The sequence below is a fragment of the Arvicola amphibius genome, chromosome 14 (assembly GCF_903992535.2).
Source record: "Arvicola amphibius chromosome 14, mArvAmp1.2, whole genome shotgun sequence".
NCBI lineage: Eukaryota > Metazoa > Chordata > Mammalia > Rodentia > Cricetidae > Arvicola > Arvicola amphibius.
In genome coordinates this window covers 62,242,232-62,267,125 of record NC_052060.1, presented here as the reverse complement: position 1 = coordinate 62,267,125, position 24,894 = coordinate 62,242,232, and the positions used below count along the sequence as shown (strand labels likewise).

General features: G+C 38.4%; 1 protein-coding gene across 2 annotated transcripts in view; it reads left to right on the top strand.

The window, feature by feature from the left end:
• The window catches only part of Lrrc7 (leucine rich repeat containing 7), a 321,319-nt gene that overhangs the window by 73,597 nt on the left and 222,828 nt on the right, over positions 1 to 24,894 (top strand). For both annotated transcript variants that reach the window (XM_038311250.1, XM_038311249.1), the window contains exon 2: positions 11,970 to 12,172. In XM_038311250.1, coding sequence (XP_038167178.1) covers positions 11,970 to 12,172 — 203 coding nt within the window. The remainder of the gene's footprint in view (positions 1 to 11,969; positions 12,173 to 24,894) is intronic.

Sequence of the window (24,894 nt, the reverse complement as noted above, 5' to 3'; positions counted from 1 at the left end):
ATACTAACTAAATAACAAATAATTTTAAATAGGAAAAGGTTCTGATTAATCAACGTGATGTGTCTTACACACCTAAGTATTTCTGTGGTTATTGTTATTTCTTTTGTCTGAGAGACAATGTTTCCTTACAAAGCCCCCTACTGACCCAGCTCACAGGCTGGTGGTTGGCAGTGTTCTTTCTAAAGCATGTGATTTCTAACTTCTATCTATCATCCTGTTTCACAGTGGTGTAAAGCTCTTGCTTCTCATGGGAGCTACTGTTCCTAGCTGAGATACACTCCTTTCTGCATGACATCTGTCAAGTCATTTTCAAAACACTTCTAGGATCCATTTAATTCTTTGGATTAAATTACTTACGTGCAAGTGGCTTATGACAGCCACTCTGAGTTTGCCTAAGGACACTGGAAGTTAGCTCTTTTCCTGGATGTGCATTTCTGAGAATAAGTGAGCACAGTTTGTGTCATTTTTCTGTGGTCTCACACATGTTCTTCCCAGTCTTATTTTATGTTCTCACTGGACATTTTTATCTGCTCTGAAATCATACTTATAAACCATCTTCAACAAGCAGGTGAGCCTAAAAACAATGAAACTTACATCTTTTCATGCCCAGTTACCTATAACAAAATGGTGTCACTCACTGTTTGACTGTTGTGCAATGCCTGTGATGTGTTAAAAGCAAAAATTAAGAACTTACAGAATACAATTAAGAGCTGTTACCTCAAGAGACTGACTAGCGGGCAACTGCAGCAAGCCCATCCCCATGGGACCATCAGCTTTGTAGATGTCAGAGAAGTGACCTGACTTGTATAGGGAGCTAAAGAACTGGTTGCATTGGTTCCTTCGGGTTTCCATGATAAACAAAAAAAAAAAAAAAAAAAAAAAAAAAAAAAAAAAAAAAAAAAAAAAAAAAAAAACCACAAACTGGAACAACCTAAGTTTAGAAAGTAAAGTTTCATCTTTTTGGGCAGGTGGTCAAATATTTGTTGGTAGTGAAATTTCAAATCCTTTGCATGCAGTAGATGTGCAAAAAGGCAGGAATGATAACATTTATATGCTGCAGGTGGTAACACTGCTTCTTCCTTTGAGGTTTGAGAGGATCTACTCCTAGCTTTGTTGATGGTGCCTCTCCTTGTTCCTCATGCATCTTCCATCCTGTCCCTCCATGGCCTTTCACATAGACTTCTGTTAATAAGGACAATGGTCCTATCGGAGAAGGGTGTGCCTTATTGCAGTATAAGCAGTCATAACATTACATCTACAAAATTACATCTTCCAAATAAGGCCAGACTTGGAGGACCTGAGATTGGAAGGTAAACATTTTATCAGGGGTGAGGTGCTTAAGACCTTATTAGACCCTCAATTAATAGAGTATTTAGGAGAGAATTGTGGTTTGAGTTTAATCCTTGGCCTTAGTTGAACAATATTATTCTTCCTTAGAAGCATAACCCAGGAAAGGTGAGTAGATAGGAGACCTCAGGGCAAGAGAGAGGTAGCACTGCATGAACACAGAATATGAGGGCATATGGGGTATTGTTCAAGAGGTGTTTACCATCTGGGTCCTAGTGTGCAATCAGTGACCAAAGCTGTGTAACTGACAGTGAAACCACGGGGAGCCGGTTAAGAGTTTTATAGAATCTCATATGAATTTTAAGACTGATTAGACCTGTAAAGTTATGGTTACATGGAGCACATTTTGTCTACTGGCAGGACCCGTCATTTGAACTTGTCGTTTTTAGTCTAGAGCCACCTCCCTTCTTTAGCCTTTTCCAGGGCTTTTCAAAGCATTTGCTCCTGAGTGTATTCTCCTAATTCTCTCAAATTCTGTTGGATTTTAATCATCTTCTAAATAATTTAATTCAGTAACAATTTTCTTTCACTAAGAATGAACCAATTCTGCTTCTGGCATTTATTACTTACAAAATGAATCAAGATGGGTGCTTAAATATTCAGAATATTGTGAATTGCTGCTTGAAATTACACTTTTTATCCCACACCATAGACTAACAGTGGAAAGGAACTCCAGTTCTGAATCCTAACCAAATTGTTCAGCTTTAAAATGAGCTCTGATCCAGCCGTTTGGTTGCTCGGTCCGGGGCTGCATTCTCTAAGCCTGGGCTTCTTGAATTAATTCTTGGTTAAGCTCCCCTTTTAGCCGAAGGGCAAAAAGAGGTAGGCTTGTACATTCCATGACTGTTAAAATTTTCCCAATTATAAAGTAACTGCCTAGATTTGTACCCAAAGCAATTTAATTGATTAAAAGATTATCACCACAAGCCCTGTTTATTTTACTGAGTCTTACAATTGCAGTGTTTGATCTGACTCTCCTGAAGGCACAAATACAACCATCATCAGCATTAATTAAAATATTAATAAACACAAGGAGTATCAGAAATTCCTTGTTTTGATTGAAGACTGAACATGAAATACCAAGAAATGTCATTGAAATGGCTTTTTCTTTCAGTCATTTGCACAAAATAAAATGGAAGGGACATTTTTACCCTACCCTGTGAAACGGATTGTGGGAACAGGGTTCTATCCTCACAAAAGGAAGAGCACTTGGATAAGACACCTCATGCTGAAATGCTTCCTAGCTCTAAAGCTATCACTGCAGCGCAGGAAGATGTGGAGAATCCCACAGAAGCATATTTTTTTTTCAAAAAAAAATAAATAGTAACTTCTATATAACCATGTTTTAATTTAGGAAAGTATTTGTCACACTTAATAGACTCTGTCTCTGACTTTTCAAGGACCATATTGAAATGGACTTTCTCGTGATAACCTTCTAAGATGAGTCATCATCTTGACTTTTTACTATAGCTTAAGACTGCTCAAGAAATATTAAGATGCAAGAAAATCACCTGAATAATTTATTCAAGGATTGGATAAGTGATTAGGCTGAGGCTTCTCTCAAACACAAGATGCTACCAAAGAAGCAGCCTCTTTCTGACAAAGTCTGTATCTTAAATGTTAGCAAATCTTTGAATACTAGGGCACAACTTCATATCTTTACCTTGGAGAAGTTAACTCCCTGAAAATTCCTAGGGTTAATTTCTTCATTTTGCTCTTAGATGAAGTTAGCTGTTTTCCTGGAAGCCAATGTCTTTCAAGAAACATGACTGGAACCATTTATTAGTGAATCATAACTTTCTCCTGACATTTGTGTATTTTTAATCTGGTACTGAGTTTTCTTTGTGCTGTCTGACAGCTATATTTTCTGAAAGTACCATTGATTTCCTAAAGACACCCACCTCTAAGAACTAAGCCCCAGCATGGATTTCAGAGGGACACAAACATTTGAACCATATCAACCTCTCTGAACTCTTAATATTCTAATTTTTATACTTATTTCTAAGAAAAGGTAAAGTGCAGGAATATGAGCTGAGAAAAACTGTCACTGAAAAATAAAGACTAGACTGGAGACGTAGTCTGGTGATAGCCCCGTGAGACTTTGAATTTGGTACCCTCTGCCACAAATTGAATTTTTTTAAAAGGAAAAATATAGATTCAGTGAAACATTTAGAACTTAAGTATACAAGTTTTTGAAGACAATATATTTATTAATACATGAAATCATATTTTAATTTATTTTTATTTAACTATGTTAAATATATGTCAATATATAAAGGTTTCAGACTCTGATATTTCATAGTAGGTAACATAAAAAATTATAGATTTAGTTTCTTGGCTCTCTGGTAATTTATTTCATGTCACTCTTCTGTAAATTAATTAGTTCAGGGAATGCCTTTATTCCTTGGTGTTTCCCAGCATATAACCAAATACCAAGCACAGTAGGGGAGCAATAAAATATGACTCTGAGTTGCATAAACATGAACAATAAAGTGCAAATCAAAATGAGAAAAGAAACCATGGGAACACAGACTCTAAGCAGAGACTTAACAAATACCTCCAAAGTCTGCTGTAGAGGAATGACTTTTATTTAAATTAACCACCTCATTAAGCAGTTTAAGATGAAATCAGAGGTGAAGGTTTATACTGGGAATCACCTTGGAAAAAAATCCTTTGAAGTCAGTTGATGAAGTTTCCTGCAGAGAGCACAGAAGCTAAGTTCTGCTAAGAAGGAGCTTGTCTGCAGACGCTGGTAGAGTTATCAGTGAGCACCCCTTGAAGCCAAACACTCAATCTGCTCTTCTCCTTGATCATTTGTTTTGATTACTGATGGCATCAGCATTAAAGTCCAGGAGAAGGCCTGTCCAACAGCCCAGTGATCCAGGCAAGACGATAATGTTTCTTGGGATGACAGAAAAACAAAATATTTAAAACTTAAGTATTATAATGGTAAGATGAAAATTACCCTACAGAAATCTAATGAAATCTGAAACATGAGCATTTCAACAGTTGAAATCAGAGCCAGCCTCTGACACTCGACTCAGTATCCTGCTCCTCACAGAGACAGCCCCTGATACACGTTTCAGATATGAACTTGAGATTCAGTAATGGTTATAAAGATGTCTCTTTCTAAGTAGGGCGTGGAATGAGCTTGGCAGATTTCCATGTCCCTGTGGCACAGTTAGTGAGGCAAAAGGTTTCCCAGAGGATAAACTAGAAACATTTGTCACTTGAAAAGCGCAACACTGTAGAGAGGAATAAAAACAGGATGCAGGACAGGCAGTGGTGGTGCATGCCTTTAATCCCAGCACTTGGGAGGCAGAGGCAGGTGGATCTCTATGAGTTCGAGGCCAGCCTGGTCTACTAGAGCTAGTTTCAGGGCAGGCTCCAAGCTGCAGAGTAACCTTGTCTTGGGAAAAAAAAAAAGAAGGAAGGAAGGAAGGAAGGAAGGAAGGAAGGAAGGAAGGAAGGAAGGAAGGAAGTAAAGAAAGAATATATCATAGAAAACCTCAGAAAGACTGAACCCTCTTTTGTCTTTCATCTTACTAGGAATGGCATCTTAGACAAGATCAACTCAGAGACCATCTTTGGTTATAGAGAGTGAAGAGACATTAATAGGCACTAGGCACACGTATTCTCACTTTTGGACTAGTGCAAGAACAATTCTTTATTTTATTTAAATTTTCAGTGGTATTGGATTTGCATAATATAACAAGATGGATCTTCCTATGGTTTCACCTGGATTAGTCCTGGCAAGGAAGCCCCCTACTGCTCATATGATCATGGTAGAGTACTGAAAGAGAAGCTATGGCTTTAGACTACATGCTGTGATTGTAGACAAGAAAAAAATCCCCTGTAGGCATTCAACTCAGACTGAAAAACATACACGATTTAAGAGAGAGGGAAACCATGCAGTGTTGTGAGAACACAGAAAGGAGGTTCTTATCTTTGACTTCAAAGAAACATACTGTACCAGCCCTGCCAAAAGAAACACATTCCTATTTTCTTCTTGACCTTTTCAATCCCTGTTTAAAAAAAGAAAAGAAAAGAAAGAAAGAAAAACTGGGATCTAAGAATTTTTTTTCTGCCTTTGTTGAAAGCAGGTCTCCCTGAATAGCCCACGCTGGACTTGAGCTGGTAGTCTTCTTGCTTCTGCTTCCCACATGCTGGGATGACATTCACCCCCATGCCTGACATAACTCCTTTTCCTTGTGTCTAAATATTGGGTAATGCTGAAAATCATATTGTTATTTAGTCAGTGTACAAAGTTCTAGGTGTGGGGTTGACAGGCTTTGATGTATTCTAGGCTGTAACCACAGTTAAGAAAAACAGATATGTGCCTCTGTGGTGTGCATGTGACATGTTCTTGGTTTCTGGTCTTATACTCTGTTTCTAAACCACATTCTCCTTTCTGACTTTTCCTTGTTGTAGTAGTTGAACAAAGTAGTTGTCTTCTTAAAAGTTATTTTAAACTGATCAAAAGGAGCAACCAAAGTTACCTCCCTTGGTGGTATCTCTTCTGTTTTTTCTACACTGTATCTGTATTCTGTGCATAAATCACCCATCAGGTGTGTTTGTTGTTCTGTGTCTTAGTGAGAAAATGACAGTGTTCTGTGTTTGGATGTTTAGCTGGTAGTTGGTTCCCACTGAGTTGGTTAAGGCAAGTCAACTTACAGCGGCTTTGTCTAAGGAGACGTGGAGTTCCCAGTCAGATCTGTGAGCATTACACACATTGCAGATCCACTGACCCTTAATAGTTTTGTCATTAAAAGTAAGAAAACACATGAAACAGAAATGATGACAAGATGACAGATACAGCTTCAGATAATCTGAAACTGTAAATACTATAGAAGTTTAGAAAATGAAATAATATTTAGCACCAATATCCATTTATTTACAACATTAATGTTTTTATATATCTACTTTGAACCTGATGTTAATTAATTCTGAGAAACATCATGTTGAACAGGCCAGATGTAGACCTAGCCCTCATGCAGCATCTGATATTGTTCACAAGATTCAGTTTTGAGTAATTAAAATGTGGTCAAAGTGACCCACAACTTGTAGCTGTATGGCATATTCTCATGCTATAGAAAACATTATATATATATATATATATATATATATATATATATATATATATATATATAGTATGTTTGTGTGTGTGTGTGTATGACCATTCTCAAGAGTCATTTTTTTCCTCCAGTTTATGTGGGTTCAAAGTCAGATCATCAGGTTCCTGTAACAAGCACTTTTGCTCACCCAGTATATGTTTTCAAAGAATCATTGCACTGTGGAAGGACAGGAAGACAAACACAAATATAAGAAAATATTTGTGGCATTAGCTGGAATTGAGGGACTCTCAAGACAGACAGGCATGGTTAAGCAAACCAGGTTATTTAGTAGTTATGACTTGGTGACTGCAAAATACCAGGGTAAGGAGGTACTGAAAGAATTAACAAAAACCCTGAGATCTCTGACTGAAGGGATGATGCACATGGTAGAATCATCCTGAGACTGGGAGATATAGGTGGAACAGTGCTGGCTTTGGACTTGAAGATTTAATTCTTTATACTAGACGCATACTGAGGCTTTTTTAGATGATAAAATCAAAGGAATTAGAATAATGTGCCAATCTCTCTCTCTTTCTCTCTCTCTCTCTCTCTCTCTCTCTCTCTCTCTCTCTCTCTCTCTCTCTCTCTCTCTCTCTCTCTCACACACACACACACACACACACACACACATCCAGGCAGCCTGTTCTAGAGTCCAAGATCAACCACAATGAGATGCCTCTCGTGAACATCAGTTCAGTTCTGAAAGCATTATTGTTTGTAATATCTTTGATGGAAAATCTGTTAAAGACTTAATTTTTATAGGCATCCACTTCCTACTTAGCTTATGTCACTGAAGTAGGTGTTGGGAAATGTGAATGAGACCGTGTTACTGGAAGAACAGCATGTCCAGAGAAAACCAACACCATAGAGCACATCTTCAGTGTAGATGACTGACCCTCAAAACACTTAAAGAAGAGAACCTCTGTGGGAATCTATGTTGATCAGAACAATAGAATACCAAGTGTGAGCTAGCGCAGGTGTGACATTCCCAGTGTGAAATTAGAATCTGAAGTCAGAGTGTGACACCACGGGAGTCAACAGAAGAGAGTTTTCCCAAAGAAAGCTGTAATGTTCCTGCTTAGAACTAAACACCACTATGGACCACCAGGTCAACTGGGGAAGGATTGTAAAAGTAAAATTATTGAGAGAAACCTCCCTTAGATATGCCCATGGTTGATTTATCTATTCTTATAAGCAAGACTCCACTGAACTAAAAGGAATTTGAAGTGTATGCATACGCTCCTATTGTGTAGACATGAAGAGATACTAGTATGCAACTTCAACATGCTTTTACTAGCTAGGGTAGGATGTAGAACACACATACACATACATGCACACACATGTATATATATTCAGAGCCTGTTGCTAACTACATTATAAAATACTCTCAAAGGTATAGGAGTTGATTTTTCAGCTTATGAAAATTAAAGACAACAAATAAGGTACAAGAAACTAGAGAGTAGCTAGAGAGAACTTGGTCAGTTAGTGTTTTCTGTGCAAGCATGAGGTTCTGAATGTATGTAAAATTCCCATGTGAAAATACAGGTATAATAATGAATGTTTACAATCTCAGGGTTAGGGAGACAAAGACAGGAGGATCCCCTAGGACTGACAGGCTAAATTAAGAGACCTAGTATCAGAATACAAGGCAAGTGAGTCCTGGGGAACAATACCAGAGGTTAACCTCTGACCTCTATATTCATGTGCACTTATGCACACATATACACAGAAACACTCATACATATGACCACAACACACAAGCGAGCGGGGAGTTGATGCCAAAAGTAGGAAATTGCCTCTACAGAGAAGCATTTTTCCAGCTCAGGTAGATGACCAGAACATCCTTTAGAATCTTCTTTGGCTTGCTGACAGTTTATTCTGAAATGAAACCTGTCATGCACACAGAGCTTCAATTATCCTTTCAGAGGATCACTCAGTGTTGGAAGACAGCCACAGATCACTGGATATTTGAGGAAAGCATCTATTCTGGGAGAAGAGGACCAAAGGACACCAAGTGGAACTCAGGAGCTACACAAGCACCAAGGAGGGATAGATAAATCCATAGTTAACATCCTCTGAGAGAAATGAAGAAGACATGGACCCCTGGCACACAAACAGGGAGCTGTAAAAGCTGAGCATTCAGAATGCATCACACAACTCTCATAAAGTATAAAACACAGTGTCAGGTTTAAAGCAAGTCATTACAAGGGATTAGAAAATAAACTTGAGGAAACTTCCTGGAAAATAGAAACAAGGTACAATGACATAGAAATTGCTAGAGAATAAATAATTGGCTTGTAGGCTATATCTAAGAAATAGTTCTCTCATCCAGTTAGTGAGGATTGCAGGAAAGGAAACCCATCAGAATCAAGCACAATTTAAGAAAACTCAAAGCACATTGTCACGAATGTTTAAGACCAGAGATAAAATTTTAAAACTGTCTGCTGGAGAAGTTGAGTGTGAAATGGGACTTTAAATAGGAATGAAATTGGGCTTTCTTACAAGGTACCAAAATGTGCCTCCACATTTATAAAGAAAAAATATTTCTGACCTAGAAAAGTATATCCAGCTGAACTTTTCAATCCTTTGTGGGTAAACAAGCCATCTTCAGACTGCAAGATCTCAAAAAAAAAAAAAAATACCTACTCTACATCCTTTCTCAGCAAGTAAATAGAAGCCATCTTCAGCCAAACTGAAGAAATAAAATCTTGGAAGAAGGCATCCAGCCTAGAAAATAGAAGCTCTAACACAGGAAGGATATGGTGAAGAGGAGCTCAGCAAGGTCTGCAGAAGCAGAAGCTGCAGATGAGAGTGGGGAGGGAGTGTTCTCAGAGCACTGATACACAGTGGAGCATCCATCTAGGAGAAACATCCAGGGAACTGAACCGGTGAAGGGTACATAGAAAACAGGCAAGAGATACACCAAGCAGAAGCTGGAAGGATGTTTCATTGATTAAGAGCCCTTGCTACCCAATCATTAAGACTGGAATTTTAACACCAAAGATTATTTACCAAGCCAGTCCCATGCCTACTGTTTCCCCATCTCTGAAGAGGGCAGAGACAGGATTGTTGGGACTTGCTGGCTTCCTACCTAGAGGAGAAAATGCAAACTCTAGGTCCCAGGAGAGTCTCCACCTCAAATGTGTAGACAAAGTGATTGAGAAGAGCACCAGACTCCCTCTTCCAGCTTCTGTGTATTTACACAGGTTTACACACCTGCACACACATGCCTATGTCCATGCACTCACATAGATACACACAAAAATAAATACTTTTTTTTGGTTTTTCGAGACAGGGTTTCTCTGTGGCTTTAGAGCCTGTCCTGGAACTAGCTCTTGTAGACCAGGCTGGTCTCGAACTCACAGAGATCCGCCTGCCTCTGCCTCCCGAGTGCTGGGATTAAAGGCGTGCGCCACCACCGCCCAGCTAAATAAATACTTTTTAAAAATAAAACAATTCAATTTAACTCCCTCCAAAAGCACAAAATTATCCTCCAAACCACAACTTTGCTGCTAACCACAGCCCTATTATCTTTACCTTTATAATTACAAAGTACACATATATTTGCCAGGTAACAAGGGCAAGTCACTCACTTGTTAGAGACATTATTGGATGCTTAATATGTGCTAGATTCCAGGTAGAGACGAGATGTCCCACAAGCCCACAATTTCAATAAAATTTGGTAAAACAGTAGTTACCTAGTCTTGTGATTCATCCTCTAGAAATGTGTCAGAGATGGAATAATAAAAGATGGTGGGAAAGGCTTTCAGTTAGCTTTCCACAGGTTTCCATGTGAATATAGCCATCTGTAAGTGTTTATTCACTAACTTGTCCCAGGAATTTCTTTGCACTAATTTCAGAACCTAAAGTAGACATAAGGACACCCTTGAAAGAAAACCCTGCAGCTTTTAAGTAAATTGTACCTAGTAGCTTCCAAATCTGATTCAAACTATGCAATTTTAAAAATAAAATGCTAACTTTTTAATAAATGTATTTAATTTGTATTTAAACAATACACTTTTAAAGACTGTGTGTGTGTGTGTGTGTGTGTGTGCGTGTGTGTGTGTGTGTATACTTGCAGAGCCACCGAAAGTTGGTGCTTGAAGCAAAACACTGGTCCTATGCAAGAGCAGCACGCAGTCTTAACTGCTAAGCTATCACTCCAACCCCTCAGCAATAACTTTCTATTCTATAAAAATCTAATTAACAGGCTAGAGAAGTACATCAGTTGTAAAATGTTTGTCACACAAACATGAGTTCCTGAGTTCAACTCCCAGAACCCATACAAAAAAAAAGCCAGGTTTAATGCTGTAGGTTTGCAATCCCAGCACTGGGGAGGCAGAGATGGGGCAGGGAGGATTCCCTGTGGTTTTCTGGCCAGTCAACGTGCCTACTCAGCAAGCTCCAGGCCAAGGAGAGCCCCATCTCAAAAAAAAATCAATGGCTCCTAAGACTCATACCTGAGGATTGCCTCTGACCTACACACACACACACACACACACACACACACACACAAACATACATACATATATATGTATAGACACAAAAAACTACAAATTAAATGCCAAGTTTGAATTAATGTTCATTTAATACTAATTCTATACTTATCAAACTATAGCAATGTATATTTAAGATATATATAATTAAGATATTTTATATATCTTATATGATGTATATTGAGATAAATATAAAATACTGTATATTAAAGAATATATAAGTCAAGATCTCCTTGAGGAATTCAAGATCCTATGTGTAGAAAGAACACACAAAAAGTAGTGTCTTCATTGTTCTCAGGGGGCACATTCACAGGGAGGGTGGCCTTTAGTTAGAATGAGAAGTTTCTCAAGTTAATTACCCATAACTGATAGCTATCAGGATCAGAGTTCCAAGCCTTCATTTACTCATTCATACATCGACCTGTCACTCTGTAGTCAATAAACAGTTATCAGTTACCAGGCACTAAGACAGATACCAGGAAAAATAAAATCATGCTGTGGCCCTCAAAAGCTATCCTGGGAGTAAAATAAGCTTAGTGTCAACAAAATCATGGTGTAAGCCTGCAAGGCCTTTGGTCATTTTAACTTAGAGAATTAAGAAAGAGATATGTCAGGGGTTCCCTAGAAATTTCTTATATGATTATAAATCCTTTTTTCTCTATGTGAATCAGGGTTCTATGGTTCCAAGAGAGTAGACTTCATGAAGATAGTGTTTAATGAGAGTGTGAAACATTGGTGGCCCCAATAAAGTCATTCATAGACTTCATCTATGAATCAAAAAAATCATAAACTCTGGGGTGAAATTTGACTACTTTTGCAGAAATGGAATACTCTTCCGAAAGAGTCTGTGGAAGTTGCCCTGGGCCTGATTCCACTTAAGGGGCTCAAGAGTGTGATGCTTCCATGTCCCATATAGCTCACATGCAACTCAGTATTGTAGCCAGCCGTTTTGGGTGTGGATGCAGCCTTCCTTGAGTGTCAGGGTTAAACACCTCTGTGTGTTCTCTCCCAGTGCAGTGCCTGGAGATGACGACCAAACGGAAGCTCATTGGCCGCCTGGTGCCATGCCGCTGCTTCCGCGGCGAGGAAGAGATCATCTCAGTGTTGGATTACTCCCACTGCAGCCTGCAGCAGGTGCCCAAGGAGGTCTTCAACTTCGAACGCACGCTAGAGGAGCTCTATCTGGATGCCAATCAGATTGAGGAGCTGCCCAAGGTGAGTTCTCACAAAGCAAAGTCATACTGTCAATGCCAGGTTCCCAACGCCAAGACTCGATGTGGAGGTAGTTAGCCTCCCTTCGATCCACATAACTGACACACTGTGGCCTTCCAACCAGTAAGCAACACATCACAGCCTCTCACACCACAGACTTTCATCACAGACTTCTATCCATGGAACAGACACAATACAACCTTCCATCATTGTATTTGATGCACAGCTGCCTCCCATATAAGAGACACAGCAGATCCTTCTTCCATATTGGTAACTAAGAGCCTGGACTGTTGGTGAGTTTTCTAATATCTTTTTTAATCCTTTTTTAAAAATTTTTCGAGACAGGGTTTCTCTGTAGCTTTGGGGCCTGTCCTGGATCTTGCTCTGTAGACCAGGCTAGCTTCAAACTCACAGAGATTCGCCTGTCTGTGCCTCCCGAGTGTTGGGATTAAAGGTGTGCGCCACCACCACCCAGCGAGTTCTTCTAATCTTAAAGTGAAATCCTGTAGTTCCCTGATCACTTTTTGTTGTTGTTATGAAATTTCTATTTTATTTTACTTTTCAGTCAGGTACATGGTAATTTGTATTTTCTTAAACTATAAGCATTACTTCATTAATGGCACCATGGAAATTAATCAACAAAATTTACACTACTCAGATTAAGTCTTAGAATAACAGATGCTGGTTCCTTGGCTAAGAAGCAGGTGTGAGACCACCTAGGGAATATTTTAACTTTAACTATAACTATATTATTTGCAATACTATTTAGCCCATAGATTAAGAATTTTCTAGCTAGATGTTATATCTTAAATTAACTCATTTTATTAATCTGTGCATCACCACAAGGTCTTGGCCTACCTGCAAAGTTTTAGCAGGCTCCAGCAGAGGCATCTGTCCCTGGCAGCAGCTAAACGGCTTCTCTCTGACTCCATCTACTCTCTCTATATATCTCTTTCAGCCTGACTTTACTCTGTTAAGCCATTGGCTGAAAGCTGCTTCTTACTTAGTCAATGGCAATAAAACATATTCACAGCATATATCACCTCCCACATCTCATGTCCTTGTGGAATGATGGTGCATTCTATGGTTAATACCCAAAGATGGTCTTACTGGGTCTTAAGGTAAATCATTTCCTAATTTTATGAGAAATCGCATACTGATTTCCAAAGTGGCTGTGCCAGCTTGCACTCCCACCAGCACCAGCAATGGAGGAGTGTTCCATTTACCCCCACATCCTCTCCATCATGAGATGCCATCAGTGTTTTTGGTCTTGAGAATTCTGACAGGCGTACGATGGAATCTCAGATCTGCATTTCTCTGATGGCTAAGGATGTTGAACATTTCCTGAAGCATCTTTAGATTCCTCTGTTGAGAGTTCCCTGTTTAGCTCTGCACTCCTTTTTTTATTGGATTATTTGTTCTTTTGATGACCAATTTCTTTTTTTTTTTTTTTGGTTTTTCGAGACAGGGTTTCTCTGTGGCTTTGGAGCCTGTCCTGGAACTAGCTCTTGTAGACCAGGCTGGTCTCGAACTCACAGAGATCCGCCTGCCTCTGCCTCCCGAGTTCTGGGATTAAAGGCGTGCGCCACCACCGCCCGGCAGATGACCAATTTCTTGAGTTCTTTGTATATTTTGGAGATCAGCCTTCTGTCTGATGTAGGGTTAGTGAAGATCTTTTCCCATTCTGTAGGCTGCTGTTTTGTCTTGTTGACCATGTCCTTTGCTTTACAGAAGCTTCTCAGTTTCAGGAGGTCCCATTTATTAAATGTTGCTCTCAGTGTCTGTCCTACTGGAGTTTTATTTAGGAAGTGGTCTTCTGTGCCAATGCATTCAAGAGTACTTCCCACTTTCTCTTCTATGAGGTTCAGTGTAGTTGGCTTTATGTTGAGGTCTTGGGACCATTTGGACTTGCATTTTGTGCGTGGTGATAGATATGGATCTATTTTCATTCTTCTACATGTTGATATTCAGTTATTCCAGTACCATTTGTTAAATATGCTTTCTTTTTTCCATTTGATATTTTTGCTTCTTTGTCAAAAATCAGGTGTTTATCGGTGTGTGGATTGATATGCAAGTCTTTGATTCGGTTCCATTGGTCCTCCTGTCTGTTTTGATGCCAATACCAGGAGGTGTTCAGTACTGTTGCTCTGTAGTAGAGTTGGAAGTCAGGGGTTGTGATGCCTCTAGAAGTTCTTTTATTATACAGGACTGTTGGCCATGCTGAAATTTTTGATTTTGCATATGAAGTTGAGTACTATTCTTTCAAGGTCTATGAAGAATTTTGTTGGAATTTTGATGGGCATTTCACTGAATCTGTACATTGCTTTTGGTAAGACTGCCACTTTTGCTATGTTAATTCTTCCTGTGCCAGAGCATGGAAGATCTTTCCATTTTCTGGTGTCTTCTTCAATTTCTTGTAAGTGTGGCATGAGTCAAGAATGTAGGAAGAGAGGACATATAGAACCAGATAGCACAACTGTCCCAAGTTACAACACAGCACTGTTGAAATGTAAGCAAAAGCAAAATAAAACCGTTGAAGAATTATGCATTATGTGATTCACCAGGACCCTAGGTAGGCTTGGAAACAAAACTTAGGATAGTTTGTCTATCCTGTTAATTAAAACAATCAATTAACAATAATAAAAGTATCATAAGTACACCAAACAATATATTTCCTGTGTACTTAAGCAGAAGAGAAACCATTAATTGTCTCTTATTCTCCACATATTTCAAACCTCTTATGTAATCGCTGAAGGCCTATAAAAGAGAGCTGCCACTAACCAATTTGTTACTCTCACAGAGCAGCTTCATTGGTCTCATCTGAAGTATATAATGACCTGAATTGTTTTACATTTGAGATACGATCATAACAGTACAACAATATATTTGTAAATTGACAAAACACAGTAGGAAAATAAGAAAAAAATCCAAATAATATGTAAGTCAGGATGTTTTCTTCCCTGTGATGGTGAGCCCCATCCAAACTGACTTTTCAAAGATGTTACATAACAGGAAGAGAACAATGAGTCGGGCTAATGGGGTTTGCAAAGATATGTCAAGAGTTATGAGAAAAGAAGCAAAAATAGATTTGAAAGAACAGGAAGATTCTAATTTGAATAGTTCCCTCTATGGGGCTTAGTTTCTATAGTAAAAGGTAAAAGTGTTAAAGCCGGTGCTCTTAACTGCTGAGCCATCTCTCCAACCTTAAAATGTATAACCCAGACTGCCCTCGAACTCATAATTCTTCTGTTTCTGCCTCCTTTAGCAAATCCTACCAGAGTGTGCTGCCACAACCGACAATTAATAAGTAAAGATATAGACAGAATAACAAATTGAAATGGGCATATAGTAGATTAAAATAATTTAAGAAGACATACATGAGTAAAATAGTACAGTGAAAATTACCAGCTAGTTCTTGACATTTAAAATCTCTGCAAAAGGGAATAAAAATGGTTTCTATTTTTATTAAAAAGACATTGTGTGACCAAAATTATAATAAAGTGGAAACTTAGTGACTTACACCAAGTTGACCAGATCTAAAATAGAATTGGTCTAAAGTTTAAATGTTTTACTTTGAACGTTTCTGGATATTTTAGACATTGAGAGCTTATATTTTGGACCCAGATTGGATCCTAACAGTGTTATTTGGTTCAGAAGGCATTTACTCCCCAGAAGCCTCAGTTTTTCCATCAGGAAAATAGCAGCATCTCTTACACATATTATAAGATAGGGGTACATAGTGAAGGGAAGTTCTATTTCCTGGGTGATAATGTATGTGTGAGACCTAGAACTAAAAATATCAAAAGCACACATTACTCCAACCAAACCTGGAGTATATATATTATTCCCTTAAAAATTATGCTGAGTCAAACTAAAATTAGGTAAAGTGGCATCCTTGGGTAGTTCTAAATAGGGACTACCCAACAACAACAAAAGCCATGTAAACATGTGTCAAATCCCTGACTCTGAACACCTCAGTGAACCTCTCTACAGGTAGAAGGGCCTCTCTAAAGTCACAGAGCTGCATTGCTGATCTTCATAATTAATTATAGCTTTATTCATTCGCCCATCACAATGAAAGGAGAAACTAAGACCGACTAGAAACAGAACGCAATCTTTGTGTCCCCTTCAGTGACGAGTACGTCCTTGTGTGTGAGGGAGAGCATTGGGTTGCGTTTTACTCTGAAATGTCACTTCACTTATTATTATACGTCTAAATCCACCTATTTCTAGAATTTTTGTCACTTCATTTTTCTTTATAGCTGGTTCAACTTCCACTTTGAATATGTACCATAGTCTCACTATTCATTCATTTGTATATGAACATCTAGACTGTTCCATTCCCTTATCATCATGATTGCAGTGGCAATAAGTGTAGATGTAGTGAGGTATGAAGTTCTCTAGATGCATCCAAGAGTGGAATAACTAGTTCTATTTTAAAATTTTGAGGAACCTTCAAATTAATTTCCACTTTGTCAATAGACAAAAGTAAGCATTTATCGATGGTAGACTTTGCCCCACTTGGCAGTGCCTGTAGTTGCTCAGAACTCCCCTAGTTCTCTAAATACAAAACATTTGGATAAGAAAATGCCCAGTATTTCATTCCAGAGCTGCAGGGATATTTCAACATATGAAAATCTATCAATGTAATCCGCCATATAAACAAACTGTAAAGAAAAAAACACATGATCATATCATTAGATGCTGAAAAAAAACTTTGACAAAATCCAACAACCCTTCATGATAAATATCTTGGAGAGATAAGTGATTCAAGAAACATACCTAAATGTCATAAAAATCTATATAAAACAAGCTGGCAGCCAACATTAAATTAAATGAAGAGAAGCTCAAAACAATTCCACTAAAAGCAATAACAAAACAACTCTGCCCACTCTCTTCATACCTATTCAATAGACTACTTGAAGTTTTAGCTACAGAAATAAGGCAACTAAAGGATATCAAAGGGATCCAACTTGAAAAAGAAGTCACAGTATTGCTATTTGGTGATGATATGATAGTACACATAAGCCACCCCATAAATTCTACAAGAGAACTCCTACAGCTGATAAACACCTTTAGCAAAAAGACTGGATACGGGGTCAACTCAAAAAGAATCAATAGTCCTCTTATATGCAAACAATAAAGGGACTAAGAAATAAATCAGGGAAACAACACACTTCACAATAGCCACGAGCAATATAAAATATCCTGGGGTAACTCTAAACAAGCAAGTGAAAGACCTGTGTGACAAGAACTTCAAGTAATGATGAAGGATATTAGAGAAGTCATCTAGAGAAGTTATCAGAAGATGGAAAAATCTCCCATGATCATGGATCAGTAGGATTAACATAGTAAAAATGGCCATCTTACCAAAAGAAATCTACAGATTCAATGCAATCTCCATTAAAATCCCAACACAATTCTTTACAGATCTTGAAAGAACAATACTTAACATCATAATAAAAAGTGGACTAGATAAAACAATCCTGTACAATAAAAGAACTGCCAGAAGTATCACCATCCCTGATCTCAAGTTGTGCTACAACATGGTACTGGCATAGAAACAGACAGGTGGAAAAATGGAATCAAATTGAAGACCCAGATATAAATCACCACATCTATGGACACCTGATTTTTGACAAAGAAGCCAAAATTATGCAATGGAAAAAAGAAAACATCTTCAACAAATGATGCTGGTATAACTAGATGTTGGCATGTAGAAGATACACATAGATCCATATCTATCACCCTGCACAAAATTCAAATCCAAGTGGATCAAGGATGTCAACATAAATTCAGTTACACTGTACCTGATAGAAGAGAAAGTGGGAAATAAAACTACATTCAGAATAAAACTTTCTCATGTATTGTGTAAGTAATAAAGAAGTAACAAGAACTGACTGTTTAGTCTCTTTTTTGGAGTATCATTCTCCAAATGCCTTCTTAGACTCTAGAGATTTTGACATTCATGTGGACAGATTGTTTTACAGCAGGTGAGACCTTAGATGGAGTTTGCAGGTGTGTGGCAGAGGAAAATGAGGGACAAATGAATAGAAACAGCTCTTGTAGAGAAAATCGGGTTCAGATTTCTCTTACTCAGACACCTATTGTTTAAAATGTTTCACACCGGGAATTTAACATGTCTATTTCTCTTAGACATGTGTGTCAGTGAATAACGTGGTCCCCTGTCTACTCCATAAATTTTCTAAATATTTTTCAGTCTTTTAAGAGAGGACTCATTTCTTACACATTTCTCAGCTGCATCTGTAGTAAATCTGGTGGGAACTTAATAAACAACCCCTTCACTAATCTTTGCTGACATTTGGGGGAAATCATATATAATCCCCTAGATTTTAGGTAAAGTATATGAATTGTCAAGCTTGTCCATTCTGCATGTTTTCTGCAGATGCTATTTTTGGTGCCAAAGTTCATCACTGCACAAACCAAATTCCTATTCTCGCAAAATGTATTTCACTTTAACAAGGAAAGAGCTTAAGCAAGAAATGTTAGGAGCAGCAAGTGTCCTGATGAAGATAAAGTGAGGACTTTCTGAGAGTCCCCTTAAGGTTGAAATGGTAATACTTGCAGCTGTGAGAAGTGACATTTTGTGTTCCATTCTGACTGACAGGAAGAGGTCACTAGGAGAGATCTGAGAATTTGCATGCCAAGTCAATAGTTCAAGAACTTGCAAGAGGATGAGCGTACGATGAGTGGAACAGACAAGAGGTTAGCAAGAGCTGGTAGAAAAAAAACATACTGAAGTTGAGATCTTATTCTAAGTGGAAGTAAAGGATTTTATGAAAAACATGACTATGAATTCACTCAATTTTTTAAGTGCCACGTTTGGTGCAGTGTGAAAAAGCATGATCAATATGAAAAACAAAAGCAAAGAGACTGGGGCTGGTGTAATTCAGGGGAAAGCTAGGGGCTTCAACTCCAACAATGTAGAAAAACAAAACAAAAGAAACCTTCAGGCTAGGTTTTGTAGGTGAAGGGAACAGCCATGGCTAATGGAATGAGTTTAGAACTGAGAGATGTGCAGAGCTCAGTATTTGTAGAGAGAGAATATAGGCATGAAGGACCACTGAGGATGCAGGAAGAAAGTATGTGTTGTCATGGATGCTGAGAAAAAATAGGAAGTGTTTTAAAAATAGGGAGTGTAGACAGAGATTTATGGAGCGTTGTATTAGTAAATGGAAATAACAGGTTTCTTCACGAGGATATTAGCAGAAGTGAAGTATAGAAAGGGGCCTGAAGAAAGAACAAATACAGATTCTCTTGCAAGACTTTACTACAACGGAGAGAGAAGTGAAGCAAACTGGAGAAGCCTATGAAAGCAAGGTGCTGCATTTTCTTAAAAATCGGTGACATTTGGGGCCAGAGAGATGGCTCAAGGGTTCAGAGTGCTTGTTGCTCCTGCAGAGACCCCAGGCTTGATTCCCAGAACCAACATGACGGCTCATAACCTTCTCTAACTCCAGTTCCAGGAGATCTGACACCTACTTCCGGCCTCTAAGGGCGCCAGGCACTCACTCAGTACACACACATACCTCAGACAAAACACCCACACACATCAAATAAAAATAAATACATTTAGGAAGGAAAAAAATAGGAACTCCTTGTTAAAATCAGTGACATTGAAGCTCATCTGTGTATATAAAATTGAAGACAGAGAAAGAAACTGGATGCAGGAAACTGCTGTCTTAATTGGAGAAGCCATGTTCTGATGGTAAAGAATACGGATTTGCTGAATGTGTGAAAAGCTGACTTTGAGAGAAGCAGATGTCTCCAATTGTTATGAAGAGAAAGAAAGGAGAAAACACAATGCAGACAGTAACAGTTTGTAGAACTTGAGGAACATGATGCACACTGAAACTTGGTGTGAATGGCAGAAGTTTCGGTTTCGGCGACAGGAAGTTCCGGAATTCAGTGAACTGAAATGGTGAGGGGAGGCAACCCTACAATGTGCAGATAAGATGGATTTATGGACTTTAGCTTACAGGGGAGGGTCGCGTGACAGGATCTGAGGGTCGTAAATGTGTATGTCAGACATACTTTGCAACGTTGCTACTTTGTGTTGCAGGAGTGGCCATGCCTCTGCTGAGCCAAAGATGTTCCTTTGTCAAGACAGCTCTTTCAGGTTTTGTTAGCTTTCTTTATTTTGTTATATGTTGTTAGCCTCATTTTGAATTTAAGGTTACTGAAGCACAATACAGGTAGAAGATGACTAAAGGGTATACACTTGGAAGACAGAACAGTTTTTTAAAATAAAAATAATAAGAATAATATTTTTTTACATCCATTCAGATCTGATCCACTGGGATCAGTGAAGATGAAAATAAATTTTAGAAGCAATGCCAATCCATTAATCCCTTGGTCCATTCAATCATTATGTTCAAGTAGGTTGAGACCAAAAGACAAAACTACTTGATGGGGTTGGTTGCATTGTTATATAAATGAAAATCTTTTCTTTTAATTTTTGTTATTTTTTTTATTCTACAGTTCCCAGTCTCACCCTTCCTTCCACTCTCCCCCATCTCCCACCCCCATCCACTCCTTCAAAAGGGTAAGGTCTCCCATGGGGAGTCTACAAAGCCTGGTACATTCAGTTGAGGTAGGACCAAGTGCCTACCCCTTGAAATAAGGCTGAGAAAGGCATCCCACCTTAGGAAATGTGCTCCAAAAGCCAGTTCATGCACTGAGGATAGATCCTGATCCCACTGCCAGGAGCCCTTCAAATAGACCAAGATACACAACTGTCTCCTACGTGCAAAGGGCCTAGTTCTGTCCCAAGCAGGGTCCACAGCTGTCTGTCTAGAGTTCGTGAGTTCCCTGGAGCATGGTTCAGTTCTCTGTAGATTTCCTCCTCTTGTCCTTGAATGCCCTTGCTCATATAATTCCTCCTCTCTCTCTTAGACTAGACTCCTGGAGCTCGGCATGGTTCTTGGGTTTGGATCATTGCATCTGCTTCTATAAGTTATTAGATGAAGGCTCTGTGCTGACAATTAGGGAAGCCACCAATTTGATTACAGAAGAAGACCAGTTCAGGCACCCTCTGCACTATTGCTGGGAGTCTTAGCTGGGGTCATCCTTGTGGGTTCCTGGAGGTTTCCTTAACACCAGGTTTCTCACTAACCCCATAATGTCTCTCTATCAAGATACCTCTCTCATTGCTTTCCCCTCTGCCCCTCCCCCAGCTCGACCATCCCACTCCCTTAAGCTGGCACCCCTTGTCTCCTCCCCTCAACCGCCCCACCCCTGCCTCCAGGTTACCCAGGAGATCTCAGCTATTTTTCTTTCCCAAAATGATCCATATGCCCCTCTTAGGGTCCTCCTTGTTACCTGGTTTCTCTAGAGCTGAGGGCTGTGGTATGGTTATCCCTTGTTTACATCTAGTATCCACTTATAAGTGAATACTTACCATGTTTGTCTTTCTGAGTTTGGGTTACCTCACTCAAGGACATTTGCTCAACTATGTTCATGGCAGCACAGTTTATAATAGCCAGAACCTGGAAACAACCTAGGTGCCCCTCAACCAGAGAATGGATAAAGAAAATGTGGTACATTTACACAATGGAGTATTACTCAGCTGGAAAAAAAAACCAATGACATCATGAAATTACAGGCAAATGGATGGACAGCACAGTTTTTAATACAAATTAAGTTTATATCTCTTCTACTTTTCACTTGGGGTCTTGTACTCACTTAACAACTACTCTACCACTAAGGTACAATCCAACTCAGAAATCTCTCTATAATTTAATATTTGACCAGACTTGTGTATGAACCAAAATACAGAGTCAATTATTATAAGATTTATATTAAGAAAGTTATAATATTCACTTTTGAAGTAGGCTCCCATTTATTAATTGTTTATCTTAATGTCTGCTATCAGTGTCCCTCTCAGAACGTCCTAAACTGTACTAAGGAGTTCAAGCCTATTCCCCACTTTCTCTTCTATAAGGTTCAGAGTATCTGACCTTATGTTGAGGTGCTTGATTTATTTGGAGTTGAGTTTTATGCAGGTGATGAGGATGGATCTATTTTTATTATTCTACAGGCAGCCATCCAATTTGACCAACACTATTCGTTAAAGATGCTGTCTGTTCTCCTTTGTCAAAAATCACATATGTATGGGATTATGTCTGAATCTTCAGTTGTATTCCACTGTGATCATTATGTCTGTTTTATGCCTATACCATGCTGTTTTTATTGCTATACCTGTAACACAACTTGAAATCTGGGGTGGTGATACCCACAGGAATTCTTTTATTGTTCAAGATTGTTTTAGCTACTGAAGATTTATTATGTTTCCATATGAAGTTTAAGATTAGTTTTTCAAAGACCTGTGTTGGAATTTGGGGGGAAAATTACATGGAATATGTAGAATGATTTTGGTAGGATGACCTTCTTTTTTACAATATTTATCCTGCTAATCTACAACCATAAGAGGATTTCTTTCCATTTTCTGATGTCTTCTTCAGTTATTATTTTTAATGTCTTAAAGTTTTTATTATACATGTCTTTCATATGCATGGTTAGAGTTAATGAAAGATACTTAACTTTTGAGGCTCTTGTGGAACGTATTGTTTCTCAGATTTCTCTCTCAGTTTGTCATTTGTATACAGGAAGGCTACTGATTTTTGTGTGTTGATTTTGTATCCTGCTACTTTTTAAAAACTATTTATCAGCTATAGAAGTTTCCTGGTAAATTATTTAGGGTCTTTTATTTATATAATAATATCACCTACAAATAAGGAAACTTTATCTTCTTTCTTTCCTATATGTTTCTCCTTGTCTCCTTCAGTGATCTTATTGCCCTACCTAAGACTTGAAACACTATTTTGTATATGTATGGAGAGAGTCGGTATCTTAGTGTTGTTCCTGATTTTTGCAGAAATTTTTTGAGTTTCTCTCCATTTAGAATTATGCAAACTGTAAGTCTTTTGTAAATTACCTTTATTATGTTGAGCTATGTCTCTCCTATCTTCAGAACATTTACTATGAAAGGGTACTGGAATGGTCTGTTATGGAAAGAAGTTTGGTAGATTCTATGTTAGATGCAAAATATGGGTTATCAGCCCAACATTTCAATTAACATTTTAAGAAACAGTGAGTCCTGGGTCTGAGTCATTACATCATGGCCAGAAATGCAACCCAGCTTTTATCCTGATGTCAGAAACAAGTAGTGGGGCTCATTTAACTTTGAGACATCTTTACAAATGAGTTTGCAGATAACATATAGGAAAATTAAACTTCACTCTAAAGTCCAGATTTGTGCCTTCTCTCTTTAAAATCACATGAAGATCTTGTGAGGTCCATAATACCAGTTGCTGACAATGTCAGATGGGGCTAATCATTAATGAAGCTTTACAGTGAGCAAGTGTGCTTTGCCATAGACTCCAGGTAGGCTCATTGTAGCACTGAAATCTGCTGCTTAGATAATGAAAAATAAATGTGTTCAACCTAACATGTACTTTCTTTAACAATAATACTTAGAATAATAATAATAACAAATCATTGGAACACTGAACATCACCTATATGTAATGTAATTTTCTCATTTCAAGGGAGCAGGCATGAGAAAGTCTTACATGCTTGTTAGCATGGAAAACACAGGTTCAGCAGCATCACTATCAGATATGTGTCAGCTAAGAAGTACAACCAAGCAGTGGCCCCTTAAAAGGCTCAAAAGAACACCCTTCCTAAGGAATAACATTGCAAGCAAGATATAAGAATGAATAGGAGCTTTTCAGAAAAGAAGTGAGTGCATTCCTGAGTGTGAACAAGGAATTACTAAAGAATGAAAGTTCCACATCATGTATGTTCATAAGACAAGAGAGAGAAATGAGGCTGAACTTTGCTAAAGTGGAGAGTTTGAATTTTGTCCTGAAATCTGTGGAAATCCATTTAAAAGTTTAGCTGATAATACCAAGATCAGATGATCCTTTAGAAAAACAGTCCAACTAGACTGTTGTACCAAGACTAGACTATAAAGAATCTCTTCTTTATACAAAGACAGGAAGGAAGGCCTTGTACCCTAAGCCTGAGGAAATCTGTGAAATCTGAGTTGACCTGGTCCATTCCTGAGTAAATCTAAACTTGTAAAAAGAATATAAGATTACTTGAGAGCAATTGTGAGTCTGACCATCCATAGAACTGGTCTCTCTTCAATGTGTAAACCACCATGTTATCCTTCAGAAGCGAGTAGACTATAAATGAGAGAACACAAGAGTCTATGTGTTCTTCATCTGGCCATAATAACCAATAATTGAAAGACTTCTAAGACATAGCATGAGTAAATTGTGGAGGTCATACTTACCTGAACACAGAGACAAAAGACCTATTCACTCTATTGCCTGGCCACAAGTATGGAGTACAAAGGTTAAGGGACCGCTGACCAGACTTCAATTAGAAATAGTTATTCCTTATACAGTGTGAGTGCACATTGGTGTTGGGCAGTGAAAACACACCTTGGAGTCAGCCATCTTGAATGTGAGCTCTAGCCTAGAGAATGCTCTAGCATGGGTTCTCTCCTGTGAGAAATGAAAAAGGACCCTATACTTTGCAAGAATATTTTGCCTGTATTTCAAGTTTATTGTCAACTGACCTTGTGGCAATTCTCAACTCTTTTAGATTAAGTAATACAACACATGGATGAAAGCTGACATGCACGTTTTAACAAGCAGCAGTGACTCTCATTAACGCTCACATAAACACATAAAC